Source organism: Brachionichthys hirsutus, chromosome 12 (assembly GCF_040956055.1).
Source record: "Brachionichthys hirsutus isolate HB-005 chromosome 12, CSIRO-AGI_Bhir_v1, whole genome shotgun sequence".
Taxonomy (NCBI): domain Eukaryota; kingdom Metazoa; phylum Chordata; class Actinopteri; order Lophiiformes; family Brachionichthyidae; genus Brachionichthys; species Brachionichthys hirsutus.
The window spans coordinates 11,322,051-11,339,317 of record NC_090908.1 but is presented as its reverse complement, the minus strand read 5'-3'; the positions used below and the strand labels follow the sequence as shown (position 1 = coordinate 11,339,317).

Below are 17,267 nucleotides of genomic sequence, written 5' to 3'. Positions count from 1 at the left end.
GCGGCAGCGCGAGTTATAGAGCCGAAATGGAGCAGATTCACATACGAGTATCGACGACCTATCAGGAAGTCGAACGCTGTCACGTGAGGTTTGTTTACTTCCGCATGAACCTCCAGCCGCACGTGTCGTAAAAGGTGAGCGCCTTGTTTTTGTTTTTCTTCCTGAATACCTGTGTTTCCGCTAAGCTAAGCTAGCTAACGCTTTAATGACCTAGCATGTTCTCTACTTTAGCATTCAGAAACATTGCCTGCGTTAAAAGGAAGGGAAATGGTTGGATGAATGAAGAAGCGACTTTGAGTGTCTAGAAAAGCGCTATATAAATAAAATGTATTATTATTATTATTATTATTGTTATTATTAAGAAAGTATTAACGGAATAAAACTCTTTCTTAATTGTACAAACAGAGATAATGGCTGCCCCGAAGCCCTTCGATAAACCCTTCAGCCCGGAGGAGATCCAGAGGATTCTTCATCACCTGCAGCAACCCGCGGTCTTCTTCAACATGACCCGGGGCTGGCCGGTTCTCCGCTGGACCGCAGAGCACCTGTCCGGTTGTCTTGGTGACAAACTCGTCCGGTTCAGACTTGGGAGAAAAAAGGAGACAAACAGTAAGAGCCAGAAAACGATTCCACGCAGATCTGGGTCGAGGTAATTGCTGTGTAATTAATCCCCCCCCCCCCCCCCCCCCCCAGGGCCAGCCAGCCAGCCAGCCAGCAGGCTAAGGATGGTGGGGAAGAAGATGCATTATCAATTTAGCGTAAAGCATTATAATAATAACAATACAATGAAATGAGGGTATTTGTAATATTAAAATACAAACTTCTCTGCATTAAAGAGTCTGCAATTCAGTGATTCCATAAATTCAAAAATCTTTTTGATTCATTTAAGACATTACACTGTCGACAAAGATCCGCCCGATTGTGTCTTTGAGCGTCGTGTCTTTGTCCGCCGCGCCGCGCCGCGCCGCTCCGGTGATAACTCATCCGCGCGGATGAATAATGAAGAACATGTTCTCTGATAAAAAGCCGAGCTAATTAGATTTCTAAATCATGTTTTTCAGGTGTTTGCCGCCGACAGGTGGGACATTGCTCGTGATGGATTAAGAAAACGGCCTCGCTCATCCGTGGGCCGGCTTGTGTTTACTAAAACAAATCAGAGTAAATGACCACGGCGGTGATTTATGTCTGACATGAAAAAGCTGGCGATGGGAAGATTCCTCGCCTCTTGAGATGATGCACGACTTGCGAACTCGGCTGCGTTTCCTGCCGCAGGTCCGTTAATCTTCTGATTCGTGTCCCCCTTTCTTTGTCTTGCCAAAGCGCCCCTGTTTGAAACCCAGTGCGTCTACGTGGAGGCCGCTCTGGAGCGTTTCCTCAGCTGGTGCCGCGACCCGGCCGGAGCGGACGAGGGGCCTTTCGCCGGATACCCCAAATCAGAATATTGGGCCTACGCTGACTACAAATACATCGCCGCGGTGTTTCAGGATCAGCCTGCCATGTTTGAGGTGTGTCGTCTGAATGCGATATTTATACCCCCCCCCCGTTTTAATGAAAACGTTAAGCCCTCTCCTAGAGTGACGTCATATTAGCCGCTCTTCTCATCCTTTCATCATCGAGCTGCCCCGTCCATACATTTTTCTATTCCACCTTTCTTGGGGGGGGGGGATAAATTTGAGCTGGGGAGAAGCACCGCCCGTACCCTGCATTCACCAGTCTGTCATTCGCTGCCGCTGGCAGCTATGCTAATGACTTCATTATTCAGGATGCCCGTGTGGTTGCCGCTCCTTCGTGTTCTGACGGGACAATGATTGACAGCCCGGTTTTCCTTGGGGGGGGGGGGGGCGTCAAACACCGTACATTGCTTACTTTGTACTGACACCTCCATTGGTCTCCTATAATGGCTCCTGTCAGTGTCGCTGATGAGGGGGGGGGGGGGGTCCATCTGTGATTTGTGACAGTTGGGAAAATGTGAGTCTTGTCCCTACCCCCACCCCCCCCCCCCCTCCCAAAAAAACCGACTCATAATTGAAATGCTGACTTTTATTGATGCGTTCATTACATTACGGACTGGAGTTGTAATTTGACTGTGTGTGTGTGTGCGTGCGCGTGCGTCGCAGGACGTGAAGTGGTCTGACTTTGGTTTTGAGGGACGTAACGGGAGAGAGAGCACCTTGTGGATCGGCACGGCGGGGGCCAACACGCCGTGCCACTTGGACTCCTATGGCTATAACCTGGTGCTGCAGGTGCAAGGACGGTAAGGAGGCGCCGTAACAACCGGTTATAACCGGTTAGCTCACCTGGCAGACCGTGCGACACACACACACACATACACTCACACGCAGACTTATCTTGATCTGAGTCCTCGCAGTAACCCGCTGCACCATCCGTCTCATTATTTCCCCTAACAAAATTAAAAAAAGTCATCCCCCCCCCCCCATCGCATTCTGTGGTGATGACTCCTGACCGAGTTCGACGCCTTCCGCCCTTTAGCCAATCGTCCTGCCGCGGCGTTCTGCAGCTGCTTACAGGCTCTGATCTGTTCTCTGCCCTCTGAGACGGAGCTAATTTGCTGCACGGCTCAGCAGAGCGAGACAGAAACCCGGGAAACAGAACCCTGGAGACAGAACCCCGGAGACAGAGGTCGAAGCGAATGTGTGAAGCACCGAGAAACAAAAGAGGAAGGTCTTTTTCTATCTTATCTCTCTCTCTGCTCGGGTCTCCCAGGCCGCAGGCGGTTTATCTCGCTCCACGTAATTTGGTCGAAGACTCTTTCTATTTGCTATCGATTCTTCGACGCATTGTCCTCCCTTTAGTCATGTTTCGCACATTCCCGTCAGAGATTGCATCAAAACAAGTTAAATCTGGTTCCATCACAGCTAAAAAAAAAAACATAAAATGTTTACTCTGGTTTGTTCTAAAGTTGCCTTTGACCCACTTACAGAACTGTCTTTTGTGTATTTACAAAGGAAACGCTGGCACCTCTTCCCTCCTGGAGACACCGCCAGCCTCTACCCCACCAGGATCCCCTACGAGGAGTCCAGCGTCTTCAGCCAGGTGGATGTCCTCCAGCCGGATCTCGGGAGGTTCCCTGCATTCCAGCGAGCCGGGCCTCACACTGTCACTCTGCAGCCAGGACAGGTCGGGAACGGACCGGACAGAACCGCCGGTTCAGTTCGGTTCATACCTCGGAATAAACCGAAAACGGTTGAAGAAGAATAGAAATATCCCATCACTTCTTGTCAGATAAAAGGATTTAAGCTGCGAGCACAGAAGCGTTGTGGGGGGGGTTTAAACACCCATTAAAGCGAGACGAGGACGCCGCCCCCCCCATTACTTAAGATCACCTTTGGTATTTAGACATTAGAAAAGCAGCCATTAGTGATTTAATGGCTTTGCAGCTCTACGTGACGAACCGCTTGTGACCCAGAAGCAGCAAATAGCTCAACCGGCTCTTAAGATGGATGCGAAACATAAAAAAAGTGAGATTTATTTGCCGTGTTGTCCTCCACGAAAGTGAGAAACAAGGCCGTGGTTGTGAAATTTGTTCCAATTAAAATCTGGCCTCCTCAGCTGGACGCCTTCAACAGAGCGGATGGCGTATCGTTAGGCGTCAGGGAGCGGCGCTCTGTGGAAGTATGAACAAAATGAGAGGGGGGGGGGGGGGGGTGCTGCCATCTAGTGACTCATCAGAGCAGCTCTGTGCTCCTTAACGAAGTCTTAAAGTCAAACAGTCCTTGAATATTTGTTTGGATTCTCTCCCCAGGTGCTTTTTGTCCCCAGACACTGGTGGCACTACGTGGAATCACTGGATCCGATTACCGTCAGCGTCAACTCCTGGATCGAGCTGGTGAGGTCGCCGGCCGGGTTCGCCGAAGCGCCGACAGACTCGCAAAGGCGCTCCAACGTTTTTCAGACAAAATCTGAGGGACGTTTTCCGGCCTTGTCAGCACCCTGCAAGGTCAACGCGACGCGCCTCGTCTTGATGCGAGGCGTCGATGACTGTTCTCCTTTCTGCTCCCGTGACAGGAAGTCGATGACGTGACGAGAGTTAGCGAAGCGGTGACCAGGGCCGTTGTCTGCGCCCTTAAACGCGCGCCGGGCGACGACAACGGGGACGAGTGGCTCAATCCCACCGAGGTAATCCCGTAATCCTCCACGCGTAGCTGATGAAGCTGGAATGTGGCTAACGGCGTTTGTATGTTTCCTCAGGAAGGAGCAACGTCCCATAATGAGAACATGGAGTACGTGAACCTGTCGGTGCAGGCCGCCGCTCGCCGATGGCGAGGCCTCCGCCCCGACGGACTGACCCGGGGCCTGAGAGACCCTCGACAAGTCAAGCGGGACTCCAGGGGGCAGATCAGGACCGACGTGGTCGGGGATGCCGTGCCCTTCGTCGTCCCCTTCGGGCCTCACCTCGCCCCCGTGCACCGCCAGGCAGAAACAACGGGCGCAACCGCCGACGACCAGGAGATCAGCTCGGGTTCAGCACCGGGTGCCGGGCAGAGGTACGGATCAGAGGGGTCCTGGGAGGGGGGCGACGGACCGCCAAACGCAACCATAACCACAAACGACTTGTTGGACTGCCTGGCGCATCCTGATGTCGTCACCCGGGTCACTCAGCTTTTAATGGAAAGGCACACGGGAAATCCCAGGAGGACCGCCACCCCATCCTGAGCCCGGAGAGGAGGAAGAGGTCCGTTTAGCAGCAGAACGCCATCCTCCAAGCCGAAGCCGCCGCGGACCCCTGGGCCCGTTTCCTCTCTCGTCTCGCACGCGCTAACCCGGTTTGTTCCGCCAGAGCAAGAAAAATGAACACTTAAATCAATTTATGGAAACGCGAGCCGCATAATTCAGGTAACATTCCCGGGATGTGAGCATTTGTTCTTCGGTCGTATCCGACCTCGAGTCAACTCTCAAAGAATGCTGGGAATCTGTTTTTTTTATTTTTGAGTTATCGATACCTGCAGCTCGATCAGTACGATCATTGACGACAAAGACAATCTTCGAGTGTTCATTAGGATGAAGAGCAGCTTCCAGAGGTGATAGTTTCAGCACAAACAATGTCAATAAATATGTGAGAAAAATTGCATCTTTTCATTCATAAAATAAAATAAAATACGAGTTCAAGACGAAGCCATCCCTTTTTATCGTGACGAAGGAACAGGAAAGTGAATTAAAACAACACTACGACGCTTCAAAGTTAAATCTGGAGGAGGAGGCGGGGCGGCGTTACAATCTGGTGTTCCTCTCGGGTTCTTCCGGATGCGTGTTCTTCTTGGACTTCGGCCTTTCATATCTGACTTCCTCCTCGGAATCATTCGCGTCCATCTTGTCCAGCTGATCCGGGCCGACGTAGGTGTAGAAGTGGGCCATGACGGAGAAGATGACGAAGACGGCCATCAGCAGGCAGGCGAACAGCAGGAACTCCTTCCACTGGAAAAACAACTACAGGTTAGAACCCGGACCCGGACCTGGACCCGGACCCGGCACACCATAGTGGCGACGCCCCCTCCCATGATTACAGTCACAGCATTGGAGAATGTCACAAGGTGGTTTAGAATTTAGGAGATTTTTAAATATCCCGCGTCAGCTGATGACATCATTACCTGGGCCAGTCCCGCCCCTTCTGCCACAATCAGCACGATGACGTTCCCAAACGCGACGGTGAGCAGCCATCCGCCCTGCAGGACCGATTTCATGCTGGCTGGAGCCTGGAGGGAGGAGAGAGATGACGATCCGCCGGACAGAAGATCCTCTTTCGGTGATGATTTCATTACTACAAAACCTGTGAGTAGGAGAACTCCAGGCCCGTGATGGAGAACAGGACCTCTCCGGCGGTGATGAGGATGTACTGAGGGATCTGCCAGGTGATGTGCACGTTGTTGGCTTCCACGTCCTCCATCCTGTGAGTCGTAATGTTCCCCGATTCCTGAGAAAAAACCGCAGACAGACTTCAGTCGTGCTACCTCAGCGGTAAGATCGTGCCACAGGAAGCATCCTGACCTCCACGAGTATGATGGTGTAGGAAGCTCCGAAGTCCAGCAGGCCCAGATTCAGATCAGGACATTTCCCTGACTGGAAGCTGCACTTGGCATCTGGGTATCTGAGCGAGAACAAAATTAAAAAAATGAGTGAATTAAAAGGATATATAACATGCAATTGCAGTGAAAAGTCATTATGCTAAGGGTTTACGGTAAGCGTGCCGAATGACACAGGAAGTCGCCGCAGACCAAATCTCAAACCTCAGGCGCACCGCAGAGAGATTCATCTGGCGCTGAACGCTTTAATCGTTGTTCTGTTGATTCATTCAGAGCAAGACTCAAACGCAGATCCCGGTCCTGCTCACCTGCCCCATTCCACAGACGCGTTCCGGGACATTTGACCGGCGGGAACGTCGAAAGTCACGTCTCCAGCAGTTATTTCTATTGCTTCTGGCAGCATGTTGAAGAACCTGTTAAAATGCATACAGGAGAGTCATACATTTTGAGTCAACAGTGAAGGATTATTGGGCTCAGAATACTTTCTTTGTAAAAAAAAAAAAAAAAAGGTGACGTCTCTATAAGGTTAGAAAGAATGTTTTTAGAAAAATTACCTGAGGAAAGGATTTCCAGTTTCATTTTTCTTTATGTAGTCCTCCACCTGGATGGTTATAAAAACACAACCAAGACACTTCATGATCATTCTTGAATACATTCATTCGAAATGAATTCAAGAAGGGAAAGACAACTTGTCCCACAAAAGAGCAAGCACTTTGGCGACGAAGGGCCTTTAACAGGCAGAAACCTTGGACAGAACCTCACAGTGGGCGGCCATCTGTCTTGACCGGTTGGGTTGAGAGTTAATAGGGGAGGAGAGACAATAAAAAAAATGGCGGGAGAGAGATATAGAACACAATACAAGCTGCTGCATAAACTGACTGAAGAGCTGCTATACAGGAAATACTGGAAGGAAATGCTAGCAGCGATGGTAATTGTTGCACACTCCCAGGTGCAGGTTCTGCAGCTCCATGGACAGAAGGACCTGCAGACCGAGACCCAAAGAGGGACAAACAGAAGGAGAGCGAGCACACGACTACGCGGAAGAGAGAGGAATCAGTGAGAAATATATATCGTGATGACTTTCGTTTCAGTGGAAACTCACAAGTTGGCATTGGATCCCAGTGGTTTCTGAGGTTAAGATGAGACTGTAGGCCTTCTGGTCGTAAAACAGGGGGTCACACTCGGACGTTCTTCCATCCTGGGTGACGTCGATCTTCAGAATGGCGCTGGGCGACCCCAGTGGCAGCGTCTCGTATTGCTGAGGGTCCTGACAAAGAGAAACCAGGGGGTTAAAAAACACAACGATAAACTTTACATTGTATATTTCTAAGGATAACTGCATTTTTTTTTAAATAAAAAGCTGTGTGCTGTCGGTCAGAACAGGTCTGACATCTCAGGACAAACATTCTCGTCGAGCCTCGGGGTTTATGGTCGCACCTTTAACTTTTGTGCGCCTGATCTGAGTTGAGTTGAGGCAAGCCACACCCCTTTCAGGAAGTTGACGCTTAGGCATTGTGTGTGTTTGTGAGTGTCTGAGTTTAGCAAACTTTGAGTGCTTGTAGTTTCCTCCCTGGAGGATAGGAATAGTCTATTATGACATCATAATTGCTAATAATAATAACATAAATTGAACGCCTACTCATTAAAACTTGTACTTACTGCTTTCTAACGTCTATTCCCTGCTATTCACGAGGCGTTCAAGTGTTTAACCTCACATCTCTGACCTGTATTTGGTTATAAAAACAGTATGACTATACCCGGAGGTGCAGGACTGGATCTGGAAACAGGTTTGTTCCATTGAAATCCACGCTGACGTTACCTCCCGCCAAGTTGAGGACCTGGAGGAGACACTCGTTTGGAGGTGCAGGATCCACCACCGTTTTCTAGCACAGGGAAACAAGAGCGCCATAAATAATTGCTAAATATCTCTTATTCTCTGTACGTTCCTGTTCTCATTCGTAATTTTCCCCTCTTTCTCTTATTCTTATTCTGATTCTTGTTGGCTCAAAACGTTCTGGAAGGATCTTGATGGAATTGACGAGAAATGTCCTATTTAAGATTTTTCTATATCTTTAATACTTGAGGAAACAGATCCTGGTGAATTTGGGGTAAATTTTCATGGTGAATTAAATCTATGAAAACGAAAAATACCTACACGCCAAGAGGCATGATTATTGATTAATGTATGGCTGCTCCTACATACCACAACGTTCACCTCCACCAGGGTGGCGGCTGCAAAGGCCAACGCTGCAAAAATCATTCCTACTGCCATTTTCCTCAGAGGCCTGGAGGAAAGACGGGGGAACATTTACCGTTCTGAGAGACAGGATGAATCGTTTCCACATCAGTGTCATCACAGAGACAGTCTCTCCGAGATCACGTCGGAAATCTGTGCCGGTTTCTGAACAGCATCATCAGCTATTGGAAGCATCTGATAACACGTTGGTGCTTGTAGAAGTCGTTTTAGTTAGTCTTTATTTAGAAATAACTACATAATAAGTGTAATTCATCTCTGCTAATCTTCCCTTAATGGAACGCGTGTAAATGGACATGCATGCATGAGGGCGCGTGGGTAATTTCCCCCAGTTTAAGAGGTGCTTTAAATGCTTATTTCAGTTATAAAGATTGGAGTGTTCGACCTGGACCTGGAATTTACTCACGTGATGTTGATTCTGCAAAAGCCAACGAGCGGATAAATGATGAGGTCAAACACGGGCACAAAGAGAAGAATCAGCAGAGCGTTCAACATCTAGACCACAGGGAGGGGAGAAACACGACTTTAAATACACTATAAAACTATAAAAGCTCTAAAGTTATAGGTGGATAAAGAGACCGTACGGGTGTAATATCACCAGGAAAGAGGAGGTGAAATGGCAGCGATAAAGGGCTCTAAAACATTTTTCACGATGATGACAGCATAAATTGCCAGGAGTCCGTTCACGTGAAATGTACTGATGTGTGTGTTTTACAGAAAACATGTGTTAAAGGGTTCCGTAAAAGCATGTTTGTTTGCGGTCAAAGCAGTATTGATGACGTGAGAAAAAAGACTGAAATAATAGGAATTACAATAATTACTTTATATTCAAGCATCAAAAGAGATGTGTTAAGTGTGGAGCTAAGGTTCAGGACAATAAGGCTGGAAATTGCTAACATGCTAATAAATGTAGCTTCCACGTTGACGCACATACCTGCATTTGGTCAGGCTTAATACTGAAGGACTGCCCCTGTAATAAAACAAGAAGAGTTCAGCTTCTGATAATTTAAACTTTAATAACGCCACAATTCAAGAGCAGCGCTTTCTCTAATGACAAACCTGACAAGTAGATGATTTACCAAAGGCCTCAATGTATGCAGTTTAGGGAAATCAATGATAGAAGCACCCAAACAAAAGTGCAATCCAATGAACTCCACGGTACAATAAAAGGTGTTATCTTTTTTTTTTTTTTTTTATGTATAGTAATATCCGGCGTGAGGGAACTCTTACAAAAGCCATGTTCATCCTCGTAGCTTGAATTGTCCAGCGGGAACCCTGCAAAAAAGAAAATCATCGACTGTTACTGAAGCTAAAACTGGACACTTCTGACAAGCGGTCGCCGCAGCATTTTCTTCTGCAATATCAGAATTTCCACGCCAATTCTTTGTCTGTGGCGAAGAAATATTTTTCCAGGAGGTCACGGTGACTTCTGTCCACCTTAACTCCAAACACATTATCATTATCATTTTTTTCGTGATGGGGGAACAAGCAAACCATCCAATCAGATGCTGTTATTTCAGCCTCCCTTCACTTCATCAATGCCCTCGGCTTCAGTTGTGGATGAATTCTGGATTTGGGAATCCGCAAACCTGCTGATCAAACAGAGCCCAGAACATCGGCAGCGGGATGTAGAGCATCAAAACCCGCAGGACCATCTTAATCTCCTGGATCAGCTTCTTCTGTAATCACGCAGGCACACGTTGTTAAGGCCACCGCCGTCCTCTTTGAGAGACGCGCCAGACTCTTTTTTTTTTTTTGTTACCGAGTATTTCTCCTCGGCCCAGTCCAACCAGTGCTTTCTTGGAGGCGACTGCTTCGTTCTCTGCCAGCGGGTTTTGATAGCGAACTGCAAAACCGGAAAAAAAAAATGAAAAAGTGAAAAAACGGACAGATCGCTAAGAGAATTAAAACCTGCTTTCATTGCAGCACAAAAAAAAAAAAAGCATCCACATCTTCTTGTCATACAAGAAAGACTGGGAGATGACTCACCCCAATGCAATTGCAGCCTTTCAACAGGATGTTTCCCTCGGGAGGATTCTTCTTATACAGGCTGCTGCCAGCGATGAACACAACTGCACAAGACGGATGAAGAGTTAGACAGTCTGTGTCGGACACGGCCCGGCTGCTCTCTCTTCGCCTGGTGTCAGAGGTTCTTCCTCAGAATGCTCACATACATTTTACAAATTCTTCCCAAAACCCAAAGAAGAAAAAGGTAGCTAACGACAGGCGAATTATTTCACCTGTCAGGTGCCGATGTTTCTGGTAGGCGGGGCCACTCACCTAAAGCCGCCATCATCAGAGCTGCGGGAACCCCAAAGGCCAAAGCGTAGCAGTCGGCGTTGAAACACTGCACGTCACCTGCAGGGGCAACTCCAGCGTCAACGCATACAACGCAAGGATTGTGGGTAGTGTGTGTGTGGGGGGGGGGGGGCTCACTGGGTATGTTAGCCTTTGAAGGTAAGAAATGGCGCACCTCTTAGCAACGGCGTTATCACGATCGACAGGAGGCTGCCGGCGTTGATCGCCATGTAGAAGATGGAGAAGAACTTCGTCCTCTCGCTGGTCTGGAGGGGATCGGGGGAATAGTAAAGGAGACACTTTGAACTTGTGTAGATGCTTTTAGCATCTCCTGAGAACATCTCCAGCTTCTTTAGCTGATGAAGGTGACTAGAACACAGCCTAACGGTCACCTGGCTTTGTGTGGGAAACTTTATCCAATTGCATTGAATGTTTTAGCGTCACAATTACACAGCTTTTTTATTGCATGGCTAAACCCATAGAATCACAAAGCCTACCTTAGTCTTTGTTTCTGACTCTCCTACTACCGGCCCTTGTCTCTGTCTTTCTACCTCTGTCTCTCTCTCTTTCTCACCCAACCGGTCAAGACAGAAGACAGATGGCCGTCCGCTATGAGTCTCAGGTTCTGTTCCAGGTTTCTGCCTGTTAAAGGGAAGTTTTTCCTCGCCTCCTTAGCCAAAGTGCTTGCTCTTTCTGAGACATGTTGGGTTCTGTCTTTCCCTGCTACACCAAAACAGATAACTTTCTGTTTTGATCTGGCACTATGTGAATTTAACCCCCCCCCCCACCCTTCTTACATGCTTTTCGTCAAACTGGTCTCCTCCAAATGCCGCCACGCAGGGTTTGATGCCGCCGGTGCCGAACGCGATGAGGATGAGTCCGATCATGGACAGAGCGCTGCAACAAGCACAGCAGAAACGGTCTCCCGTTTGTGTTCCCGCTAAATCCACAGTCAGACTCTTAAACGGGGCGAGTAGGGAAATTGTGAAAGCGCATTTGAAGTGGGCTTCCTTCGTTGAACTTGAACATGTTGGAAACGTGATGGCAGAGAACTCGACTCACATGTGAACGTCGGTATTCCCCACCGGAGGAATGGCGCCAACCGACTTGACCACATGGCCGATGACGTAGACAATGGACAGGTAGATGATGGTCCTGTTGAGAGCACATTGTGAGGAGAGAAAGAACATCGGTGGGCTTGTTCCTAGAGGCGGACACCCTCTCTACGTTTAAAGCCTCCTCTTCTTGATCGAGCCTACGTCTTCGGCTCCCGAGGGACTTCCTCTCTCCTTCTCTACGCAGTCGTGTACCGTTCATTCATAACTTACTTGTATTTTCCGAGCCAGGAGTCGGCGATGAGCGCTCCCAGGATGGGTGTGAAGTAGCAGAGGCTGGTGAAAGCATGGTAGACGGCGGTGGAGAGATTTCTGTCCCATTTCAGGTATGTGAGGAAGTAGAGCGTCAGCACGGCTAAGAGCAAACCATATCAGTCAGAACAACTCAGAACACAACAAACTGTCCCGTTCCGCGATCTTCTAAGTGGATTCCAATGCTTTTTCACGATGTATTTTAATTAGTTTTATTTCCTGATAAAATGCTAAGAACTATTGTATTTGGCACGCATTTCTGAGTTGAACTAGAGACACGGGATCGCTACGCGGGAGCAAAGCCAAAAACAAGCGGATGTGCCTCGGAGCGGTCGTGTGTGCTTTATTTTATTGAACCAGGTAAATTAAATGAGAATTAATTCTCTTTTTTCAAAAACAACCCAGACCTCAGCTGCATGTTTGCAGTGGTGAGAGGAACCCGGCGAGAACCGCACGCAGACACGGAGCGGAAACGTGCAGAACTCCTCACACGGAGGCCGCGAGTCGGATTTGAACCTGCGACCCGACTTGCCGTGAGGCAACGGCACCGTAGCTGCCCGAAGCCACAACGCAACGCTCGGGCCTGCAAGTTGGGACACAGCTAGAGCCTCTGGGGCTGTCAGGCGACTCCGGAGCATCTGGTGGGCAGGTTGGGAACGCGGCTCTCTCCTCTTTCCTGTCCTCGTACGCTATCCGGACGTTTACGTACCTCTCATGCCATAGTAGGAGAAGCGTTCGCAGAACTCATTCACAACTATGAAGCAGATGCTGGTCGGGTAATTGGTCCCACAAAGTTTCTAAGAGAGGCAAAGAATGAAACAAAGAGAATCAATAGTCTGGCGATAGGTTGATCCAAAGCAGGGAAGTGGTTAAACAGCTAAAGTTTCCTGTTTTGCCGATCGATAATCACTCTCTCTGTAGAACTTTGGGGTGTGTCTGATTTTGGGAGGATAATCCGGTTTACACATGATAATCCGGTTTACACATGATAATCCGGTTTACTCGGTGATGTAAAGATCTGGATGGACAGATGTGACAGATTTCTCTGATCTCATGATGGCTTTAGAGCAAACAGCAGATCACAGAAACGGTTCAGACGTGTTTCTCCTCCCCAAGCCGGTTAGTAATTGTTGATTAAAAAAAATAGACAATTAATATTCCAGTTGGGCTTTCACAAAGGAATGAATGAATGAAAACCTAAAGCAGGGTTGGACTGAAAGTGGATCAACAAGACTTGGATTTTATTTCTGATCCAGAAACCTCAAATCACTGTTAGAAATCCTCACAAGCCTTGGTCTTGAACCCAGGACCTTCCGGCTGGGAACCCAGTGTGCTACCCACTACACCACCCAGACCTGTGTGTCGATGAACATTAGGATAAATAGGCAGTAGCATTATTGTTGACTTTAGGCCAGAGGCACTGGTTTGGAATCCAGTACGACGTCACCTGGTCGGAGACACGCCCACTCCACATAACACAAAAGAACAACACAACAACAACTTCTTATTTGACAGGAATGACTTTGCTGATACCTCGAGTCTCCTCACCAGCACGTTGGTGTGTTGGTAGCATTATACCCTTTCAACTGGTGGCGCTGGGATCGAGTCCCGCTGTGGGAGTGGGGTGGAGCAGAGGTAGCAGGGTAGGCCCAGGGCCTTACCTGGGCGGAGTGAACTGGACCATTGGTCCACTCCACTCCGCCCAGGTGTGCCCTGGGCCTACCCTGCTGCCCCTGCTCCATTTCATTCCCGTAGTGGGATTCGAAACCAGGGCCATTTTGCCCCCCCCAGCAAGGCTACCAACTATGCCACCGTGGAGGTGAGGAAGCCCCGCCCCCAACCGTAGCAAGAACAAAAAGGTTTGATCCTCAGAGTTGTTGAGGATGAGGCATTCAGGGAACTAAACCCCAACCACAAAGGTTCACATAGAGAATGTCTGGGGAAGTAGTTGATCACCCCCCCCCCCCCCCCCCCCCCCAGGGGTGATGTTGATAGATAATAATCTGTGTTTGCAAATACATTATTTTTTTCTCTTCTCTTTTAAAAACACAATCTTTCGTCCCCTGTCCTGTACATCATGATTCTGTTTCCCTGAAGTCTATGCGTTTCTCAGATGACGCAAAAAAATCCACGCAACCCGGTGGGAGGATTTCACCAGAAATCTATGACCCTTTTTTTTTTGCCGATTCAAACAAAACAAAAATCTCTCATCGTGTGTTTAAATCCGAATCCTGATTTGAAGGGTTTGTCCGTCAGTCGCCTGAAGTTACGTTCACGCAGAGTCGACTTTAGATGAAGGTGAGCCCGGGATGGGGCGCGGGGGGTGCGGGGGGGGGGTGCTGCCTCCATCAGATGTCTTACCGCAACGGGATTCGAACCCGAACACCGCCGATACTTTGAGCGACGATCCCTCTTCCCTCCTATTATTCCGTGTTTTGGGGTGGGATGTCTCCGCGCGGCACAGATTACGCGCTGCGCGCCCCAGAACGCGTGTGACTCCTAACTTTTCACGATTACTTATAAATGTGATGTCAACGCAAAACGCACACACATTCCACGCGAACAGAACCCGCACACTCACCCTGGTCATGTTTGCTTTCGGTCGTTATTTACGCGTTCATCTGCGTGGAGCTCCGGACTGACACGCAGTCTTTCTCTCTTTGCGTGGCGCAAACCCCGCACCGTTTAAACTCTCAGGCGTCCCAGAAGTTAATATTCCAGTTTTTTTGGGGGGGGGGGGGGCTCTTGGAGAATCGCAAATTGTGTGCTTTCACAAAGCCGAAGTTGAGCGTGGAGGACCGGCGGCGGTGAAGTCTCTGTCCTGGGACGCGTTTGGCCTGTTAATGAGTGTGTGTGTTGGGGGGGGCGGGGTTTGAATGAGTAACTGGATAAATGAATGAAAACCAAAAGGGATGCTGGAATTCGGACAGAAAGTGGATCAACGGGAAGATTCTAGGATTTTGTTTATTTCTGATCCAGAAACATCCAATTATTGTGAGAAAATCTGAATGCGACACGCCTTGGTTTTGAACCCAGGACCTTCTGGCCAAGCGTGCTACCCGCTACACCACCGAGACCTGCACGTTGACATTAGGATAAATAGACAGTAGCATTATAGTTGACTTTAGGCCAGAGGCACTGGTTTGGAATCCAGTACGACGTCACCTGGTCGGAGACACGCCCACTCCACATAACACAAAAGAACAACATCAGCTTCTTATTCGACAGGTACAACTTTGCTGATACCTCAAGTCTCCTCACCAGCACGTTGGTGTGTTGGTAGCATTATACCCTTCCAACTGGTGGCACTGGGATCGAGTCCCGCTGTGGGAGTGGGGTGGAGCAGAGGTAGCGGGGTAGGCCCAGGGCCTTACCTGGGCGGAGTGAACTGGACCATTTGTCCACTCCACTCCGCTCAGGTGTGCCCTGGGCCTACCCTGCTGCCCCTGCTCCATTTCATTCCCGTAGTGGGATTCGAGACCAGGGCCATTTTGCCCCCCCCCCCCCCCCAGCAAGGCTACCAACCATGCCACCGTGTGAGGAAGCCCCGCCCCCAACTGTATCACAATTACGAGAAAAGGTTTGATCCTCAGAGTTGTTGAGGATGAGGCGTTCGGGGAACTAAACCCCAACCACAAAGGTTCACATAGAGAATGTCTGGGGAAGTAGTTGATAAAGTTGAGAAACTTTTGTCCCCTGTCCTGTACATCTTTGTCCAAGTTCCACAAGCAATTCTGTTGCGGCTTCCTTCCCTGTTTTAGCCGCTGAGGGGTGCGTTGGGTTCTGCGCAGTTGTCCGACGCGCTCAAATGTTTGTACAGAGACGCGGAATCCAGGATGCGTTCACGGGTGGATTTATTGAGGCCCAAGTACGGCGGTACTGGCGATAGACAGAGTCCGAAAAGTATATTGCCTGGATGAATGATGGATGGATGAAAATAAACCATCGAATAAAGCCAAAGTGTACAAACGCGTGTAAAAGCGGTCAACAAAAATTACGGCCTCCCAACCGCCTCTCCCCTAGCCTCGGTGTTCCAGGTGTGTGCGCACCTTTAAAGCCTCACACACACCCACAGGCACACCCACCCCCAGGCTATACCCACACTCAACACACGGGGCAGCAGACACACATGCATTCAGTGTCCACCATATCTGTCTTCTACAACTCCCATGTCCTCTTTACCTGCTGGCGAGGGACCCCGAGATCCAGCAGCAAGTACAAGAATTATACTTGCTGCAGAATTATGTACAGAATTATTTTTATCATACTTTTATTTTGTAATTCATAGTCAATATAATGCTAATGTGGCCTTTAGATATGTAATCATCTTTTTACTATTCTGCCACACTAGGGTGGAACTGTTTGACTCCTGCCCTCAAAACATGCACCTCTTTGGCCTCCTTCAGAACGGCCCTAAAATTCACCTTTCACGGGGGCAGAAACGGAGATAGTCATCACGACTCTCTCCGGATCACCCCCCCCCCCCTTTTTGTCCACCTACGTTGTACATAGCATGTGTCTTTTTAATTTATTGTTCGTTTTGCATCTGGTGTAATTTAATATTAGCTTTATTTGTATTGTTAAATGTCGATGATTTATGTACTAAGGACTTTCAACGGAAACAAGACCCCTAGGGCTTTTTTGAAATGCTCCTCTTAGACAGGATGTTTGACTGTACTTGTACTGTAATACATGCTACTGTTTGACTGTACTTGTACTCTAACATTCTATCTAATAAATATATTCATCATCAGAGAAAATGAGTTTGACACCCCTGCTTGAAGGAAACAGACCTTTTCATTTAAATGTGTAATTTATGTTTGCATAATTATGTGATTATAGACACATTTGTACTTATTGTTACATTTGTTCACCATTGATTTGAATTGACACGGATCCATAGCTTAGCAAAATTGATAATTTGATGTCAAATCTGTTCAAAACTGTAGATGGTCTGCCTGATGCTCAAAATTGAAGTTGGCAGTTCAGAGGTTATATTGCGAGACTTTGCATTGGTTGGTCGGCTGGTTTTATTTAGGTCCTACATGAGTGAAGCGGTAGAAAAAACTTTCCGTAATGAGCCTCCACCTCAACAAACAGGTTGGTGTTCTAAATCTAGACTGGTAAATTAACTACCAGTCACACATCTCAACTACTGTATATCTCTATTTATTTATTTGTGTATATATACACACACATAGAAAAAAAGCAGCCATAAATTCTTTTACAACCCTTGAACCATAAAAACATTTGTTCTTTTTCGTTGTCCAAAGAGAGCATTAGTGTCCCGCATTATCAGCGTCTGTAAAA

The 17,267-nt window shown here is 48.2% G+C and overlaps 2 protein-coding genes across 2 annotated transcripts; one reads left to right on the top strand and one right to left on the bottom strand.

Annotated features, from left to right (window-relative positions):
* Positions 1 to 410: 410 nt before the first annotated feature.
* On the top strand, positions 411 to 5,116 carry hspbap1 (hspb associated protein 1). Its single transcript, XM_068746673.1, has 7 exons — positions 411 to 609; positions 1,321 to 1,505; positions 2,118 to 2,254; positions 2,967 to 3,138; positions 3,764 to 3,847; positions 4,027 to 4,137; positions 4,210 to 5,116. Exons 1-7 carry the CDS (start codon positions 411 to 413, stop codon positions 4,672 to 4,674), a joined length of 1,353 nt encoding a protein of 450 aa, XP_068602774.1. The 3' UTR covers positions 4,675 to 5,116.
* Positions 5,117 to 5,229: 113 nt separating this feature from the next.
* Positions 5,230 to 14,547, bottom strand: slc15a2 (solute carrier family 15 member 2). Its single transcript, XM_068746602.1, is given in 22 exon segments — positions 5,230 to 5,433; positions 5,607 to 5,711; positions 5,786 to 5,929; positions 6,004 to 6,103; positions 6,347 to 6,451; positions 6,593 to 6,639; positions 7,141 to 7,305; positions 7,796 to 7,921; positions 8,242 to 8,323; positions 8,699 to 8,787; positions 9,227 to 9,262; positions 9,523 to 9,567; positions 9,882 to 9,971; positions 10,055 to 10,138; positions 10,282 to 10,364; positions 10,573 to 10,650; positions 10,766 to 10,856; positions 11,388 to 11,487; positions 11,653 to 11,745; positions 11,919 to 12,060; positions 12,667 to 12,793; positions 14,539 to 14,547. Coding segments are annotated over 22 exon segments (2,145 nt in total).
* Positions 14,548 to 17,267: the final 2,720 nt, after the last annotated feature.